The sequence below is a fragment of the Cydia pomonella genome, chromosome 12 (assembly GCF_033807575.1).
Source record: "Cydia pomonella isolate Wapato2018A chromosome 12, ilCydPomo1, whole genome shotgun sequence".
NCBI lineage: Eukaryota > Metazoa > Arthropoda > Insecta > Lepidoptera > Tortricidae > Cydia > Cydia pomonella.
This window is the reverse complement of record NC_084714.1, coordinates 11028078-11044064: the sequence shown is the minus strand read 5'-3', so window position 1 is coordinate 11044064 and position 15987 is coordinate 11028078. Positions and strand designations below refer to the sequence as shown.

Sequence of the window (15987 nt, the reverse complement as noted above, 5' to 3'; positions counted from 1 at the left end):
AAAATATATGATATACATTGTCATGCAAACTTCCACCGAAAATTGGTTTGAACGAGATCTAGTGAGTAGTTTTTTTTTTAAACGTCATAAAATTAAAAAAAAAAAATTTTTCATCAAGCCCATACGTGTGGGGTATCTATGGATAGGTCTTCAAAAATGATATTTAGGTTCCTAATATCATTTTTTTCTAAACTGAATAGTTTGCGCGAGAGACACTTCCAAAGTGGTAAAATGTGTGTCCAAAGTTGTAAAATGTTGAACAAGATCTAGCAAGTAGATTTTTTTAATACGTCTCAAATGGTACGGAACCCTTCATGCGCGAGTCCGACTCGCACTTGGCCGCTTTTTTGTTTTGTTATCCTGTCCCGCCGTCCAAGGGACAACAGAGGCACAGTTTGTTTGAAGAGACGTTGTATGCCGTTCTATTAACATGCTTAGTAGGGGGGCCATTATGGGCATTGGTTATAACGACCACAAAAACGCAAGTTAATACATTTAAGTACCATAAAATCAGTATTTCAATCAACTTTTGTCCCCTGGACAACTAATCGTAACCATGACAACGAGTGACGCTAAAAAGTTGATTCTCCCACTAACATATTGGTTTCTACCCTTACTTATTGGAAGAGCGGGGTCTTCTGTCACAAGCATATTTGTTGCTTAAAAGAAGATCCCAACCTATATTGTAATAACACTTGCATAAACCAATAAAAATATTTTCATTTTTTCATTAAAGATGGAAAGTTAATTAAAATCAATTCTAAGGTTCCTTTTCTTCCGTTTTTCCTGAATAATTTGTAAAGTATGACCCATAGCAAAAAAAAACTACAAGAAAAACATAAAACACTTTTTTCTAGTATCAACATATAAAGAGATACTAAAGCGGAAATATTAATAATAATCAATTTTAAAGTCGCTTCTTAGTTTTTCGTAAATAACTCGTAAACGGTGGCCCATTGCAAAAAATCTGTCATACATTAATAATAAAAATTAAATTTTCTACAAAAAAAGATCTGTATTTTTTTTTTCCTAAGAACAATATTCAATGAGATATTAAAGGGAGAATGTTAATTATAATAATTTCCAAGTCCTTTTTAAGTCTTTCGTAAATAACTCGTAAACGGTGGCCCAAATCAAAAAATATTTTGAAACATAAATAATCTATATCAATTTTTCTATAAAAAACATGAGAACTGTTTTTTCTGGGAGCAATATTTAAAAGATATTAGATAGCGAAAGTTAATTACAATGAATCCTCAGGTATCTTTTTTTAGTTTTTCGTAAATAATTTGTAAGGTATGACATACGGCAATTTTTTTTAATATATAAAATAATCAATTAAAATATTTTTTTTTTTACAAAAGACATGCGGAACACTTTTCCCTAGGATCAATACAAGGTGCCCGTGAGCATTGCGAAACATTTTAAATAAGCATTCCTGGTAATATTTAGAAAATAAAATGTCATATAAAATTTTCTGAATTAGGCCTAGTTTCAGAGATAATTAAATGTTTTTCGAAATCATTGTTTCGCCATGCCATAAGTCGGTACAAAACACATTTTTGATTGCCACTTTGAGGTCTAGTCTGGATATACCTATTGATTGACATCGAAAAATTATATAAAAAATGTATTCGAGAGGCTACCCCCAAATAAAAAAAACTTTTCAGTTAATTTTAGGTAATGTGTTTATCAATAAAAATTACGTTTTATGTACCGGAGTGTTAAAAAAAAAACCAGTTTTTTTTTGTCGAATTTCACAAAAAGTCATAACATTTTTTGCTTCTGTTGCTATCAGGAATGCACCGTTAATATCTCTCGCAATGCTCACGGGCACCTTGTATATTAAAGCGAGAAACACAAATGTGTAGAATTGATTAAAATTAACTTAATATCTCAATAATATTGATCCTAACGGAAAAGTGTTAAGGTATTTTTTTTGTAGAAAAAAATGTTAAGTATTTTTTTACATTTTTTTTGCACTGGAGCACCGTTTACGACTTATTTACGAACAACTAAAAAAAATACCTATGAATTGATTGTAATTAACTTACCCCCTATAATATCTTCTTAAATATTGATCCTAGAGAAAAGTATTTTTTGTAGGAAATATTATGTGCATTATTTATGTATAAGAAGATGTTATTCTACGGGCTATCGTTTACAAGTTACTTAAGAAAAACTAAAAAGGGACTTTAAATTGATTATTATTAACAATCCCGCTTTAGTATCTTTTTACGAGTAAATATTAATCCTAGCGAAGTGTTCTACATGTCTCTTATAGAAAATATTATGGTAACTATTTATGTGTGAGACATTTTTTTGCTATGAGTCATACTTTACTAATTATTTACGAAAAACTAAAGAAAAGGAACCTTAGAATTGATTGTAATAAACTTTCGCTCTTTAATATATTTTTAAATATTGATCCTTTCAAAAAGTGTACTACATCTTTTTTGTAGAAAATTGTGTGTAGATTATTTACGTTTTACAGCATTTTATTTATTTACGAAAATATAGTAATATGAACCCTGGATTTTAATTAACTTTCTCGCTTTAATATCTTTTTAAATGTTGATCCTAGCGAAAAAGTGTACTGAATCTTTCTTGTAGGCAATTTTATATAGATTATTTGCGTGAAAGAACATTTTTTGCTATGGGCCACCGTTTACGAGTTATTTAACAAAAACTAAAAAAAAAAGGGACCTTTAAAATACTCACCCATACTGATCCCGATTGAAACTCCAAAACAATATAATTTAAACTAAACCATGTGTAATATTCGAAAAGTAAAAAAAAATTGAATAATAAAAAATGTGAATGACTTACCCGTCGTTTCGTCTCGGCACATAGAGGGTGGGGGTAGAGGGAACAATACTGTCATCGCCATCGTCGCCGCCGCTGCCACCGAGTGACAGGGCTCCGCTGGCTGTTTACCAAAATAGAGTTGATTATTTCAGGGTTCGCCACTTTAACGAGCATGGACGTCAGCGTCACATGTCACATTATGAACATAAGAAACTTGTTTCAATGTTACATTATGAATTATGAATGCACATTATAGATATAATCAATTGAAAACCTCACCAATGGCTTGTATAGTCCCTTTCAAATGTCACCTTCACCTGTTACTCGGTGCTGTTTCACTGCAGCTCATTTGAGTTGAGGTTTTGTGCCTTTCATGCCAAACTGCCAGTTTTTAATCAAATAGGCACAATCCGCATGATCTTGCTACAAAATGAAGCGATAGCATTAGGTATGGTATACGTACGCTCGGTGCCGCTGCTGATAGCCTCGATCTGCGGCCCCTGCGGCGCCGGCTCGGAGTCGGGCTCGGCGGCGCCGGCGCCGCTCAGCTCGCCCTCCGACCCGCCCATCGGCGACTGCGCGGGGGATTCCTGCATCAAAACCTAACATTAGCTTCGCAATGATTTGCAATTCGTTTTTTGGCATTTATAGCCTAAGCCTACATGCGGCAACGCTCAGATACCATCATAGCATATCGCTTGTGTTGCGTGCCCCACCTGCCTATTTGTGAAGAAAACATGACGCAAGCATTCAAGTAAACAAGAATTAGAAGCTGCACTGCATTAAGCATATTATTATAGTGTGGTGGTTAAGGTGCAGTAGGTTCAGAAAACGGAATTGTCGTAGCGCTTAAATGGATCACAATAAGGCTGCCATAAATTTAATAACCAATCTTGAGGCCTTTCTCGAGGGACTGTATCGATTCGCATCCTGAATTTAAGAATTTCGCTCGATAGAAAAAAAAAACACTAACGCAATGCCCTTTAAAACTGTGTAACAAATTGTGCACAAATGCTAAAAAATATGGAAACTGCTTCTAAAAATCGGCAATATCATGTTTGAGGGCGCGTATTGATTACTTTTTATTTTATTTAAACGTACAAAAAAACCGGCCAAGTGCGAGTCGAACTCGCCCGCCGAGGGTTCCGTACTTTTTAGTATTTGTTGTTATAGTGGCAACAGAAATACATTATCTGTGAAAATTTCAACTGTCTAAGTATCACGGTTCATGAAATACAGCTTGTTGACAGACGGACGGAAAGAGGAGTCAGTAATAGGGTCCCGTTTTACCCTTTGGGTTCGGAACCCTAAAAAATAAAAAACATAATATTCGCGCTCCCGGGCACGCACTAGTTAGTTAGTTGAAGTTACTGGGCCTTAAACCGAAAGTCACATTGGTCTGAAATGTGAAAATTATAATATCAGGCGAACAAAGTGCAATCCCATGAATCACATGACGCAGCCGGCTTGCGTGTCGATCGAACGCGACCGCAACGTCAGTGGCGACGGCATCGTCAGGGGGGAGCGGCGAGCCACCATACGTGGGATCGAGAGGTAAGGTCGCGGCGACAAAGTGAACAGCGAGCATCGGTGTGTTCGCTCAGCGGGGGGCTGGTACATCTAGCAAAACTTGCGGTTTTAAAGGCGGCCAGGTAGCAGGTTATGGCCGTACAGCGGGTGGCGTGGGTCAGTCGGTTGTTTCCGCATTGCACTAGTACATGTTACCTCTCTGCGGATGTCTGGTGGGGCCACACTCGCAAGCGGGTATAACTTATTGAGCAGAGATGACTGCAGGCAACCAGTTATAGTGCGGCAGGTGCCGTTGAGTGCGGCGGTTACCAGGCCAGACTGGAGAAGCAAACTCACTGACAGAAAAATATAGTGCCAGTTGGGAAGCGATGTCCTGGTAAGGGCATTTATTCGTGTGATGAGCATGGATATTTGTTCCCGAGTCATAAAAAAAATCTAAAAATTATGTTTTCTATGTATTTAAGTATTTATAAATATTTATATATTATATATATTGTTGTCTAAGTACACAAGCCTTATTGAGCTTACTATGGGACTTAGTCAATTTGTGTAATAATGTCCTATAATATTTATTATTTTATTATTATTTTTTACACATGCAAATTTTCAGCTTCATTGGAAGTCGGGAAGTGGATCAAACTTAACTTGCAACATTAGACCCATACAAACATATGTACTTGCATACATACGTAAGTGTACATTGCAAGTTTAAAATGTTAACAACCCAAATCTTATTATTTTAACTTACTTAGTAATTATTATTATTATACCTGAGTTGTCTAGCTGAGATTTGGGCTAGCACCAAGCAATACTTAGAAAATAGGCAAAACAAGTGTCGTTTCAAAAGAAAAATTATGGGTCGTTATTAACTATGTATTGCATTTTAATAAAAGTAAAATGATCTCATATTTAGTCGCTTCCCAACTTGTTGGTGTTAGTCTCCGCAGCAGGTTATTACGCGTTTCGACTTTAATACGGGCGTTAGCGCAATGGGTCTTAAAAGTCAGTAGCGTGAGTCCCAGGTACCGTGGATGGGGGCAGTGTTTAATTGCCTCTTCGTCCCACATCAGGCTTAGGGGCCTGTGCGCCTGTTTATTGCGAAGATGAAACGCGCAGGTCTGCGTTTTGCTCGGATTCGGCAGAAGGCAATTGGCCTTATAATTAGGGCTCCTGATATCCGTGATACACGCCGATCCGTAGCTACGGGTTCTTAAGCCCGGCGGTACTAAGATCACGAATTTCACGAACACGCCAAGGTACGTACCTCGTACCTGCGTTCGCGACCGGATTCACGTGACACGCCGTGACACGCCATGATACGTAGCCCGTACCTGCGTTCGTGTGCGGAGCTTCGGGCTCGGTTCCGTTGGATAGGTACTTATCGCACGTCTCGTAGGTTCGACACGCCCGGGAGAAAAATAAATAAGGCCTAGGTATTATTGAATTGAGTTACCACTTAGTATTGTATTTTTTGCATCGATTTTAATATAATTGTTATATCTAAATAATTTATGGGGTTATCCTGTTTTTTGTATAACCAGCTAATGATTAATAGTCAAAACTAGCGACCTGCTCGTTGCATAGCACTAATATAAATATAAGGTGTAAAACTCCCTAGTAAGTATCATTATAATTATGAACTTAAGCAACGCTGTGCTACTGGTTGTCATTATTAAATCAAGAGAAGACATTTTTTTCTGTTAAGTATTAATGAAATGAATGAAACATACTTGTAAAAGCTTGCTACTATCAAAGAATATAACGTAGCCTAAATATAAACAAGGCAATCCTAATCCAAAGAAACAAAAGGGTCTGCAAATCTTCGGTAGGTATGATAAACGTAATACAGGTAAACAAATTCAACAAAAACACATGTACGGGGCCACGGAAAAAAAAGTACGCAGCTGCAGTTCTTATCAGTTTCGGACTTTCGGCACATTAAAGAGTACTGTTTATTTCTAGATTGAAGGTAATAATGACATATTATTGTTAGAGCGTTTTATTGTATGACTAACAAGCTAAGCCAACATACCGGGTTTTTTTTTTGGAGATAAGAAGTGCAGTTGCACGTGCAGACAAAGATAATAAGATTTGCGAGCGACTTATTAAAATGAAACAAACAATATACATAAGTAGCTGTGGGCTTTACCTTTTATTCGTGAAGTTGAAAGAAGTGACCGCGATGTTTTGTTTTACAAATTCGTGGTATTTTTTATTTAATCTGGAGGGGGCAGTTTAGAATTTTGAACTCACATTCATTGTCATTAGTTACTCCTGACTGTGTCTCCTGACACACAGTGTTGTTGTATTATTTTAGCAACTCGTTTGTGTTCCTGCCGGTGAGTAAGGTTGCCAGAGCTCAACGAGGGGGGGGGGGGGTTAGGGTCGGCAACGCGCATGTAACTCCTCTGGAGTTGCAGGCGTACATAGGCTACGGAGACTGCTTACCATCAGGCGGGCCGTATGCTTGTTTGCCACCGACGTAGTATATAAAAAAAATTAAAGTAGCTATTCATTGTAATTAATGTTTGGTTCTTTTCATTTATTACTCATTAATATTTAAAAGGCCTTACTATTGAAAATAAATTTTAATTGAAAAGTAATGAAACGGAATTAGAGCTATGAATAAAAAATTCATGATAAATATTTATTCGTAGCTCTTAGAGACCGCATCGTATCTTCACTCAACGTCGCGGGCGGACCGAACCGGCGTGTTCTTAAGATACGTGAAGCCGTGATCACGCCTACACGGATCTACACGGATTCACGTACCCTAATTTCACGTAGCCGAATTTCACGTGTGGAACGGACCAGAAAACCGTTGCCGTGAAACACGAAACCGGGCGCACGGCTACGGGTTCACGAATCACGGACACGACCGCGAGCCCTACTTATAATATGTCCATACATAAATATGTCCTGAGATGTTCCAGCCCCTCCGATAAGATCTTCCCGACCCTTTCAAACGAATGGCAATGTGCTGCTAGGGCTAGATCGTCAGCGTATAAAAACCGCTCTGTTTCTGACGGGCAGAGTTGGTCGTTTGTATCGATGTTGAAGAGGGTCGGAGCTAGTACTCTTTCTTGGGGAAGACCATTGTTTTGCCGTCGCCATCGATTCGTTCTCCGCATTGAGTTGGACCTAAAAGCAGCGGTTACAAAGCAACTCACTGAGAACCCGACAGTCCGTCCCGCGTGTTGTTAGCATATTTATGTAGCAGGATCCTGATGTTGACAGTGTCATAACTGTCATAAGCTTCTGATAGGTCAACAAAGGCGACACCAGTAACCATGCCGAGTTCAAAACCATCCTCGATGTGCTGCGTCAATTTCAGTGTTTGGCTCGGAATCCCGCTTGCTCTGATATAAGCTGAGGCTCCACAACGTTTGTCAATTTAGCAGCAGGCATTCAAACAGCTGACACGGCAGAGATAACTATTGGCATTATCGGGGGATTACTTGGCTTCAGCAGCGCGACTATCTTAGATTTTCGCCATGCTTTTGGTATGTTGAGCGTTACCAGGCAGTTGTTGAAATGGTTGAGAAGCCAAGACATTGCCGCCGGCCTGCCTGTTTATTGATAACACGTCAAACTTGTTGCAAAGACATAAGGTCCACCGATGGTAAGTTAAGACTGTTGCTGTTAGTAGTTTATTTTTATTATATTTTATTTATTAGGTTTGCCATGTAACATCATGACATTCGGAGTAGAAGATTTATCTAAAGACTTAAGCTAAATGCACAACCAATTACAGGCAAACACAACATGCGAAAATGTAACAATAAGCTTGATGCAATTGATACACTGAATCGAGTTGTTAAAACACTAATTACTATCTATAACAAAATTTGTATTAACTAACTAAAAATGACCCCAGCTATGTGTTGTAATTAGAAACTAGAATGGATATTAGCCAATTACTTAAACTAAAAATTACATTTTGAAATTAGTGAAATTAGTAATAGTTGACAAGAGCAACAAAAACGAAAAGCTATTTTTTGAGATGTCTTTGGGAAAAAAGGCACTGATTGTCCTGCGGAATTTAGGCAGTGAATCGGCATGTATGTCTACTGACCCACTGCAAGAATCTATCAGTCTACAGAGACGTGGCATGGGGGAATGCGAACCTAGCACTGTGCGTCGGAGAGGTGGGCATAAAGGAGTGATGGGATTTCGGGGGTATCTTCCTGGCGCTCTATACTTGAGAAGGTTCAAAAGCTGACAGTCTATTTGAATTCGTACTAACTTAAATAAGAAAATTAGGTCCAGAATCTCTCTCCGGACTGAAAGAGAGCAAAGCTTGAAGTTTATAAGTCGTTCGCCGTAGGAAAAGCTTTGTTGGGCCAATCCTACGGAACGTGCGAGATGCCAGAGAAATCTTTTTTGGATTCGCTCTATTCTGAGCCTGTGTTTTGCATAGTGTAGGCGCCAAACTACGCTACAATACTCCAATAAGCTCCGAACTATACTATTTCACAGAGTAAATCTTGGTTGAAGGTTTTTTAAACATTTTAGCATTTCTAATGATGAAACTTCTTTATGATGTTCTCTATGTGAGGTATAAACCTGAGTTTGCTATCTAGTAGAACACCCAGTTCGCGTATACAGTCTACTTCATAATAAAGTCTGCATTCAGACTACTATCGTTGATTTTATAACTGGAGGGGATAAACTTATGCTTGCGAGTGAATTTTATGTGATCCCACTTTTTTACGTTTAACGACATTTGATTCTTTCTGCACCAGTTTGTTAAGCTATTAATATCGTCTTGTTGTAATGCTGCATCATGTTGGGACTCTATCACTTTGGAAAATTTGAGATCATCAGCAAAGCCCGGATGACGGGAGAAATTATGTGTTGACGTCTCAATAGTGCGAGGACACACATTTTATAAGTCGATGTCGATAAAAAACCGGGCAAGTGCGAGTCGGCCTCGCGCACGAAGAGTTCCGTACCATTATTTATAAAAACGGCAAAAAAATATGTTTGTTGTATGGGAGCCCCCCTTAAATATTTACTTTATTCTGTTTTTAGTATAATCTGTAGAAAGTTCAACTGGCTAACTATCACGGTTCATGAGATACAGCCTGTAGACAGACGGACAGCGAAGTCTCAGAAATAGGGTCCAGTTTGACCCTTTGGGTACGAAACCCTAAAAAGCACGATGTACTGGACCACCATTATGAAATTTAGAAATATTATATTTGTAAACAAATTTAAAATGAACTGTTTGTATTTTTTTTTATATTTTATGTAATTTTCATAACATAATATACAATATTTTTTTCACGTCAGCAGCTCGAACAAGAGTAATTTGCTGCTTAAAAACAGTGAGCAAAATCGCATTTTGCTCACCGAGTGAGACAAAATAACATTCAAGTTACCTTTAGATTCGAATGTCATTTCAACGTGCGGGGCCTAATACAAGTTCGAAATATTTGGATTCTATTGTCTTTATCCCTTTCACGTCATTAGCAAAAAGAAAGAGACGAAAAAAGTGCATACGTAATTCAACGGTATATTGACGGTTTATAATAGACCCCCGAAATAAGTCAGACCGCATCGTTCCAAAACACCCTACGAGTCTTCATTCGTAATAATTAACTAATGAAATATAAGTTTAAAATTTAATAAAAACACCATATTTTATGTATTTTATTATACAATCAAAACAATAAACTTATACAAATTAACGCAATTGTTACGCAGTAAATAATTCTACTTAACTAGTTTTAACGATCTCTGCTATAGTTTTTTTTTTTTTTAATGGCTATCGCCACGAAGGCATTTGCCAAATAGTAGTATCCGCAATTCGGACCGGATCTTACAGTTTTTTTTTTACAAAAAAAAAGTTGTCGATTGTCGACCTTCAATTGATGTTCGTTAATTCATTATTTTCGTATTATTTTATCGAAAGAGTTTTGTTTTATTGCGGTAATTAAAGTTAATTGTTAAAATACCTTCAGAAAACATAAATAGTGATCCGTCCGTCTGGATTACATTTTTTTCAGGTTGTATTTTTTGATGGCTGACTGACGTGAAAAAAGAAAAAAGTTATTTACATCTCGTGCGCTTTTGAGTCCCTTACTACGCTCAAGATTCTAAATTACTATAGAATCTTTCGCTTGCACGGGACTCAAAACAAGCACTTGAAGAAATATCAAACTTTGCTCTCTTGTTGTACAAATAACTATTTTACAATTGAAGTTATGAGAAAAGTATCTATTTAGAATTGTCACTTTTATTTTAAGATCATTCCGGTTAGTATGATAATATTGTACGTACTTAGTTAACTGAAATAATATATAATGTAAGCTTACCTAGGTACCTGATGTAATATTGTGTAACAATCTGGCTACATGCAAGATTTTTTTTTTAAATTGAAATTGAAACAATTTATTAATTGTTCGTATGGAAATCGATAGAATAGTCGATATTTAATTAAGCACAAGGAAAAGTGCATTTTTGCTCCCGTCATCCGCGGAGCCTTGGGGTCCCCCTGACGTTATACTGACATAAGAGGACACTTAACTATTAACTACTATAATTGTAACTATTAACAACTACAAAAAACCGTCTTTTTCTCAGGTAAGAATTGATCCAGCTTAGGATAGGGGTTTATTCCATAAGACTCAAATTTTTGAGTGAGTATGACGTAAGAAAGAGTAGTTGGCTATAACATGTACCTGGTGCGCCGCACTGGTTTCTCCGTCGGTGCCCTCCTCGACCTCCTCCTCGCCGGCCTTCACTTTCTGCTTTTCCACATAAGGTCCATTGATGGTAAGTTAAGACTGTTGCTGTTAGTAGTTGTGTAACATGTACCTGGTGCGCCGCGCTGGTGTCTCCGTCGGTACCCTCCTCGACCGCCTCCTCGCCGGCATCCACCTCCTGCTTTTCCAAATAAGGTCCCTTGATGGTAAGTTAAGACTGTTGCTGTTAGTAGTTGTGTAACATGTACCTGGTGCGCCGCGCTGGTGTCTCCGTCGGTACCCTCCTCGACCGCCTCCTCGCCGGCATCCACCTCCTGCTTTTCCAAATAAGGTCCCTTGATGGTAAGTTAAGACTGTTGCTGTTAGTAGTTGTGTAACATGTACCTGGTGCGCCGCGCTGGTGTCTCCGTCGGTACCCTCCTCGACTTCCTCCTCGCCGGCCTTCACCACATAAGGTCCACCGACGGTAAGTTAAGACTGCTGCTGTTAGTAGTTGTGTAACTTGTACCTGGTGTTCCGCACTGGTTTCTCCGTCGGTGCCTTCCTCTACCTCCTCGTCGCCGGCCTCCACCTCCTGCTTTTCTACATAAGGTCCCCCGACGGTAAGTTAAGACTGTTGCTGTTAGTGGTTGTGTAACATGTACCTGGTGCGCCGCACTGGCGTCTCCGTCGGTGCCCTCCTCGATCTCCTCCTCTTCCTCGCCGGCTTCCACTTCCTGCTCTTCCTCCATATCTTCCTCGTCTTCTTCGCCTTCCTGCTTGCACAGAAAAAGAAAACTGTAACTGTGTCCACTAAAGGACATATGCCATGTCTATGAATACTTGTGACTTGTTATTTGTGTTGGAAAACCATAACGATATAGGTACGTTTTCCTCAGGATCAAGCACTAAATGAATTGACTAGATAATGAAAGAAGATGAGAGTTGAGTAGTGAGTATTTTGACAAAAAAGTTTTAAATTTTTCTACTACTAGTACAATGAAGCAATTCAATAAAAACACCCTAGTAAACTGGCAAAATATTGTCCGTATCAAGTATGTGTGAGTTTTTATTAATGTGCTGTATCTTTATAAATCATATATTTATCGCAATTTGAGTATCTTATAGCGGCACTCGTCGTATGAGGTACTATAACGCCGTCGCAATGGGACGATGTCGACAGCTAGTGTTCCTCCACCGACCTCTCTGAAAAATAAGATAAGATCGTACCCTGTACATGGTGCCGGAGCAGCGCTCGTCATCCTCCTCGGAGTCGACGACGATGACGCCCTCGTCATCCTGGTCGCAGCGGGACGACGTCGGCACCTGATACTCTACTTCCACTGACCGTTCGAAGCCCTGCTTTAAAATTAATTGGGATTGTGAGCTTACTATATAATAGTTGTTGTATTACCAAAATGTGATCAACATTTTTAAGGTCTGTTGGCTTTTTGGACCGCCCGAGCAAATAATGAAATAAATGAGCCACTCTCTATATGTATGTAAGGCACAGAAAACCGCCTATAGCTATAGAAGCCTAATATTGGTAATTTTGTTCGAGACGCGAGTCACCAAACCGTGAGGTGCGGGACGGCTGCTCACGGCGTTGCGATTGGTCGTTTCAAACATGGCGCGCTGTCACGTGTATGCGTAGGGATGGGACATGTTCATTACGGGAAGTGGTACCGTAATTTATTGTGGTAAAATTAGTTAAGAGGCCTTATTTCTACAGATGAGCGTATTTTGTGAATTGCTTCTTTTTTCATTCAAGATCACGACGTAACTATTAGTATTTATTCAGAAACTGGTAACGTACTTAAATAATCATTTCCTAAACTAGGGGCTGGAACAGTTGAAATTTTAATCTTCTCTTTTAAAACTCTTTTTTAATGAGAGTCTTTTTCAAATTTTGCAGTGAGAAGTGTAGTTTCGGTTCTCAATTTTGCAGTAAACAAGAATCATTTGGTACATGAATGATAACAATTAGATTCAACATATCTTAAGAGGGGCTGGAATGATTTACAATCGAAGATTCATTTGAAAAAATTGATAAAATACCTTCCGAATTTTCTTCATTTTTTTTTTGCGAAAACAGGATTACATTATATATTTTTTCCGCAAATTGTACGCGTATTTTGCTTAAAAATAATATTATAGCAAACTGTAACTTTATATTACCCTATAAAAAAAATCATAACTATGGGACTTACATTGCGGTAAATTTATTTATTTTTAAATACGTATAAATCACGCTGCACTGCACTGCACGCTAGGCACCATGGGTGCATAGCCAACATGCCAATCGTTTACGCTAAGACAACGAAACACTATCAGTCTCTCTATCGCACTAATTTACGCAAACGATTGGCATCTTGGCTTGGCACCATGGGTGCATAACCAACATACTAATCGCTTACGCAAACGATTGGCATCTTGGATGGGCAGCATAAGTGCGTAGCCAACATGCCAATCGTTTACGATACGACAACGGTTTCTCTATCGCATCACATATTAATTATTCTCAATTAAAAATAAAAAAGTTTTTTTTTCACAGTTTTCTTTTATATTTTTTTAAATGGTACAATACGGTACAAACGGAAGCACGAACTTTCCGCAACGGATGAAACCATCATCGTCCATCACTATTCGTTTACGTGAAAGGGATAGCACATTGCATTTTCAAGTTGACGGAAAGGGACGGGCGTACTTCGTTCCCGCTCAGTACAACCGTATTGACCAGTATACAATGAACCCCGCGGACAAAGAACAATTTTCAACAAAATAATGAATTTGACTTATTTATGGAATGTTATTCCATCTGTTTTGTATTTGGAAATCTTTAGATAACTTGCCACACCATTTTACGCTGCAATATACCATTATAGGGAACGAATTAAAAAATGTATGTTTTATTTTCATACAGACGGGCACATTGCTATCAGGTCGTAAACTTGGGCGCAACTAATCAGAGTGGCGCGCGTGCAATATTATATGTGCCCTATAAACCACACGGGTGGTGACCGCGAGTCGTCCTATAAGCTCAGTCTATAGGGGTTGGTCTGTGATGTAAGGTAAGGTAAGATGTGATGTTCGGTTTTAAATAATAAATATTGTCGTCATTGCACTAGGCTAGATATGATGAGTATGGGTTGCCGTAAAAATAACGCCTGATTAAAAAAAAAAGATCAATTTTAGTATTTTTTATGGTTAATTTTATCATCTAAGTCATACGCTGCGTACAACGTGACATTGTAAGACAGGACGTTTCTATTGCCGGTGATGTTCTGGTTCACCCACCGTAGAATGTCAATCGAGAGGAGGGAGTTCGGGGATCAGTAGTTACCTGTACCCTGGTCCGCTTGGCGGTGACGGGACGCGACTGGAGCCTGCGCTTGGGCGGGCGCGCATCGGGCGGCGGCTGCGACGTGCTCACTCCCGGCGGGTGCGACGTGCTCACTCCAGGCGGGTGCGACGTGCTCACTCCCGGCGGGTGCGACGTGCTCACTCCCGGCGGGTGCGACGTGCTCACTCCCGGCGGCTGGGACGTGCTCACGCCCGGCGGGTGCGTGGTGCTGACGCCGGCCGGAGCGTGGGACGTGCTGACGCCTCCGGAGGGCTGTGCGCTGGCGGCGGATGTAGGCGTGCCGCTGGTCGCGCCTGAATAATAATAATAATAAGCTCCGGGAGTGGAAGTGAAACATGCATACGACGCGAGTATTTACGTTGCTCGCATCCACTGGGCAGAAAGCGACGTACACCTCTCAACACCTCTGAGCCAGGTAAACCATAACACATGGCCCATGCGGGTAAATTGTAACCTATGTAAATCCTCAAAGAGATAAAGAGAAATACCTGGAATTTAATTGAATAAAATGGTTTTTAATTTAATCTAAGGAAGTTGGGGTTTGTGCCAAAGCTAAGCAAACTAAGCTACTGCATCATCAAATCAGCCGACAAGCGTCCACTAAAGGACATAAGACTGCTTCCACTATAGGACCTCAAGAATGACACCACAATGACCGGTTGTACACTGCCCTCAACCAGGGGTTCCTTCAAATCTTCGTCTTGTTGAATGCCAACACTGGCGGTGCACTCACGGTTTGTGGTCGCCTCTCTTGATTGCCCCATCGGTTTTACGAGTAAGAAGCATAAATGTATGAGCTTAATAATAGTACCTTGCAACAAAGCGGCAGGCGCAGCTGCTGCAATTACGCTAGTGGCAACTGCCGACGCCGAGCCGGAAACGGCCACGCCGCTCGGCTGCTCGATAATCGGCATCACTAGTACTAGAAGTGCTACGGCCATCTTCAATCCATCTTGTTGAAGGCCTTCACTAGCTGTGGTCTTTACGCTTTGTGGTCGCCACTCAAACTTTCCTCGATTCCACGCGCAAATGTGTGTGAGCTTAATAATAGTACCTTGCAACGAAACAGCAGGAGCAGCTGGTGCAGCTACACTGGTGACTGCGGCAGACGCCGAGCCGGAGACGGCCGCGCCGGAGCTCGCACCGCTCGGCTGCTCGATACGAGGCATCACTAGAGCTACGGCCTGCAATAAAAACTTTTTATTAGTAAAAAGTAATGCCACCTAAATTAATGCAAAATTTTAAGTTAAAGTACTATAGAAAAAGCTAAAGCAATCTGTAACTACACTTTTTATGGACATGAGTAAGGCGTTTGACTTTGTGTCACAATCTATTGCTTTTAAAGTTATATAAGTACAGGATTCGTGGCCCTGCACTAAACTGGATTAAGACATATCTGTCAAATAGAGTGTGTCCAGACTTAAATATTGCCCGCTTAGCAAAAGCGTTGTGACATACCAATCGTTATTCATTGAAAACTTATATGGCGTACCGGAAGGAAGTATTTTAAGACCGCTCTTATTTATAATTTAAATAAATGATTTGCCTAATGTGTTATCAAATGAGTGCATCGTGTTTGCTGATGCCACGACTATA

The 15987-nt window shown here is 39.6% G+C and overlaps 1 protein-coding gene across 2 annotated transcripts in view; it reads right to left on the bottom strand.

Annotated features, from left to right (window-relative positions):
* LOC133523526 (nucleoprotein TPR) overlaps nt 1-15987 on the bottom strand; it is a 57144-nt gene that overhangs the window by 18892 nt on the left and 22265 nt on the right. Inside the window, exons 5-10 of one of the 2 annotated variants that reach the window (XM_061859172.1) lie at nt 15446-15575; nt 14371-14684; nt 12258-12386; nt 11693-11803; nt 3272-3398; nt 2830-2929 (exon numbers count right to left, since the gene is read on the bottom strand). In XM_061859172.1, coding sequence (XP_061715156.1) covers nt 2830-2929; nt 3272-3398; nt 11693-11803; nt 12258-12386; nt 14371-14684; nt 15446-15575 — 911 coding nt within the window. Of the gene's footprint in view, nt 1-2829; nt 2930-3271; nt 3399-11692; nt 11804-12257; nt 12390-14370; nt 14685-15445; nt 15576-15987 lie in introns of both variants that reach the window. The other variant, XM_061859171.1, reaches the window with a different exon arrangement.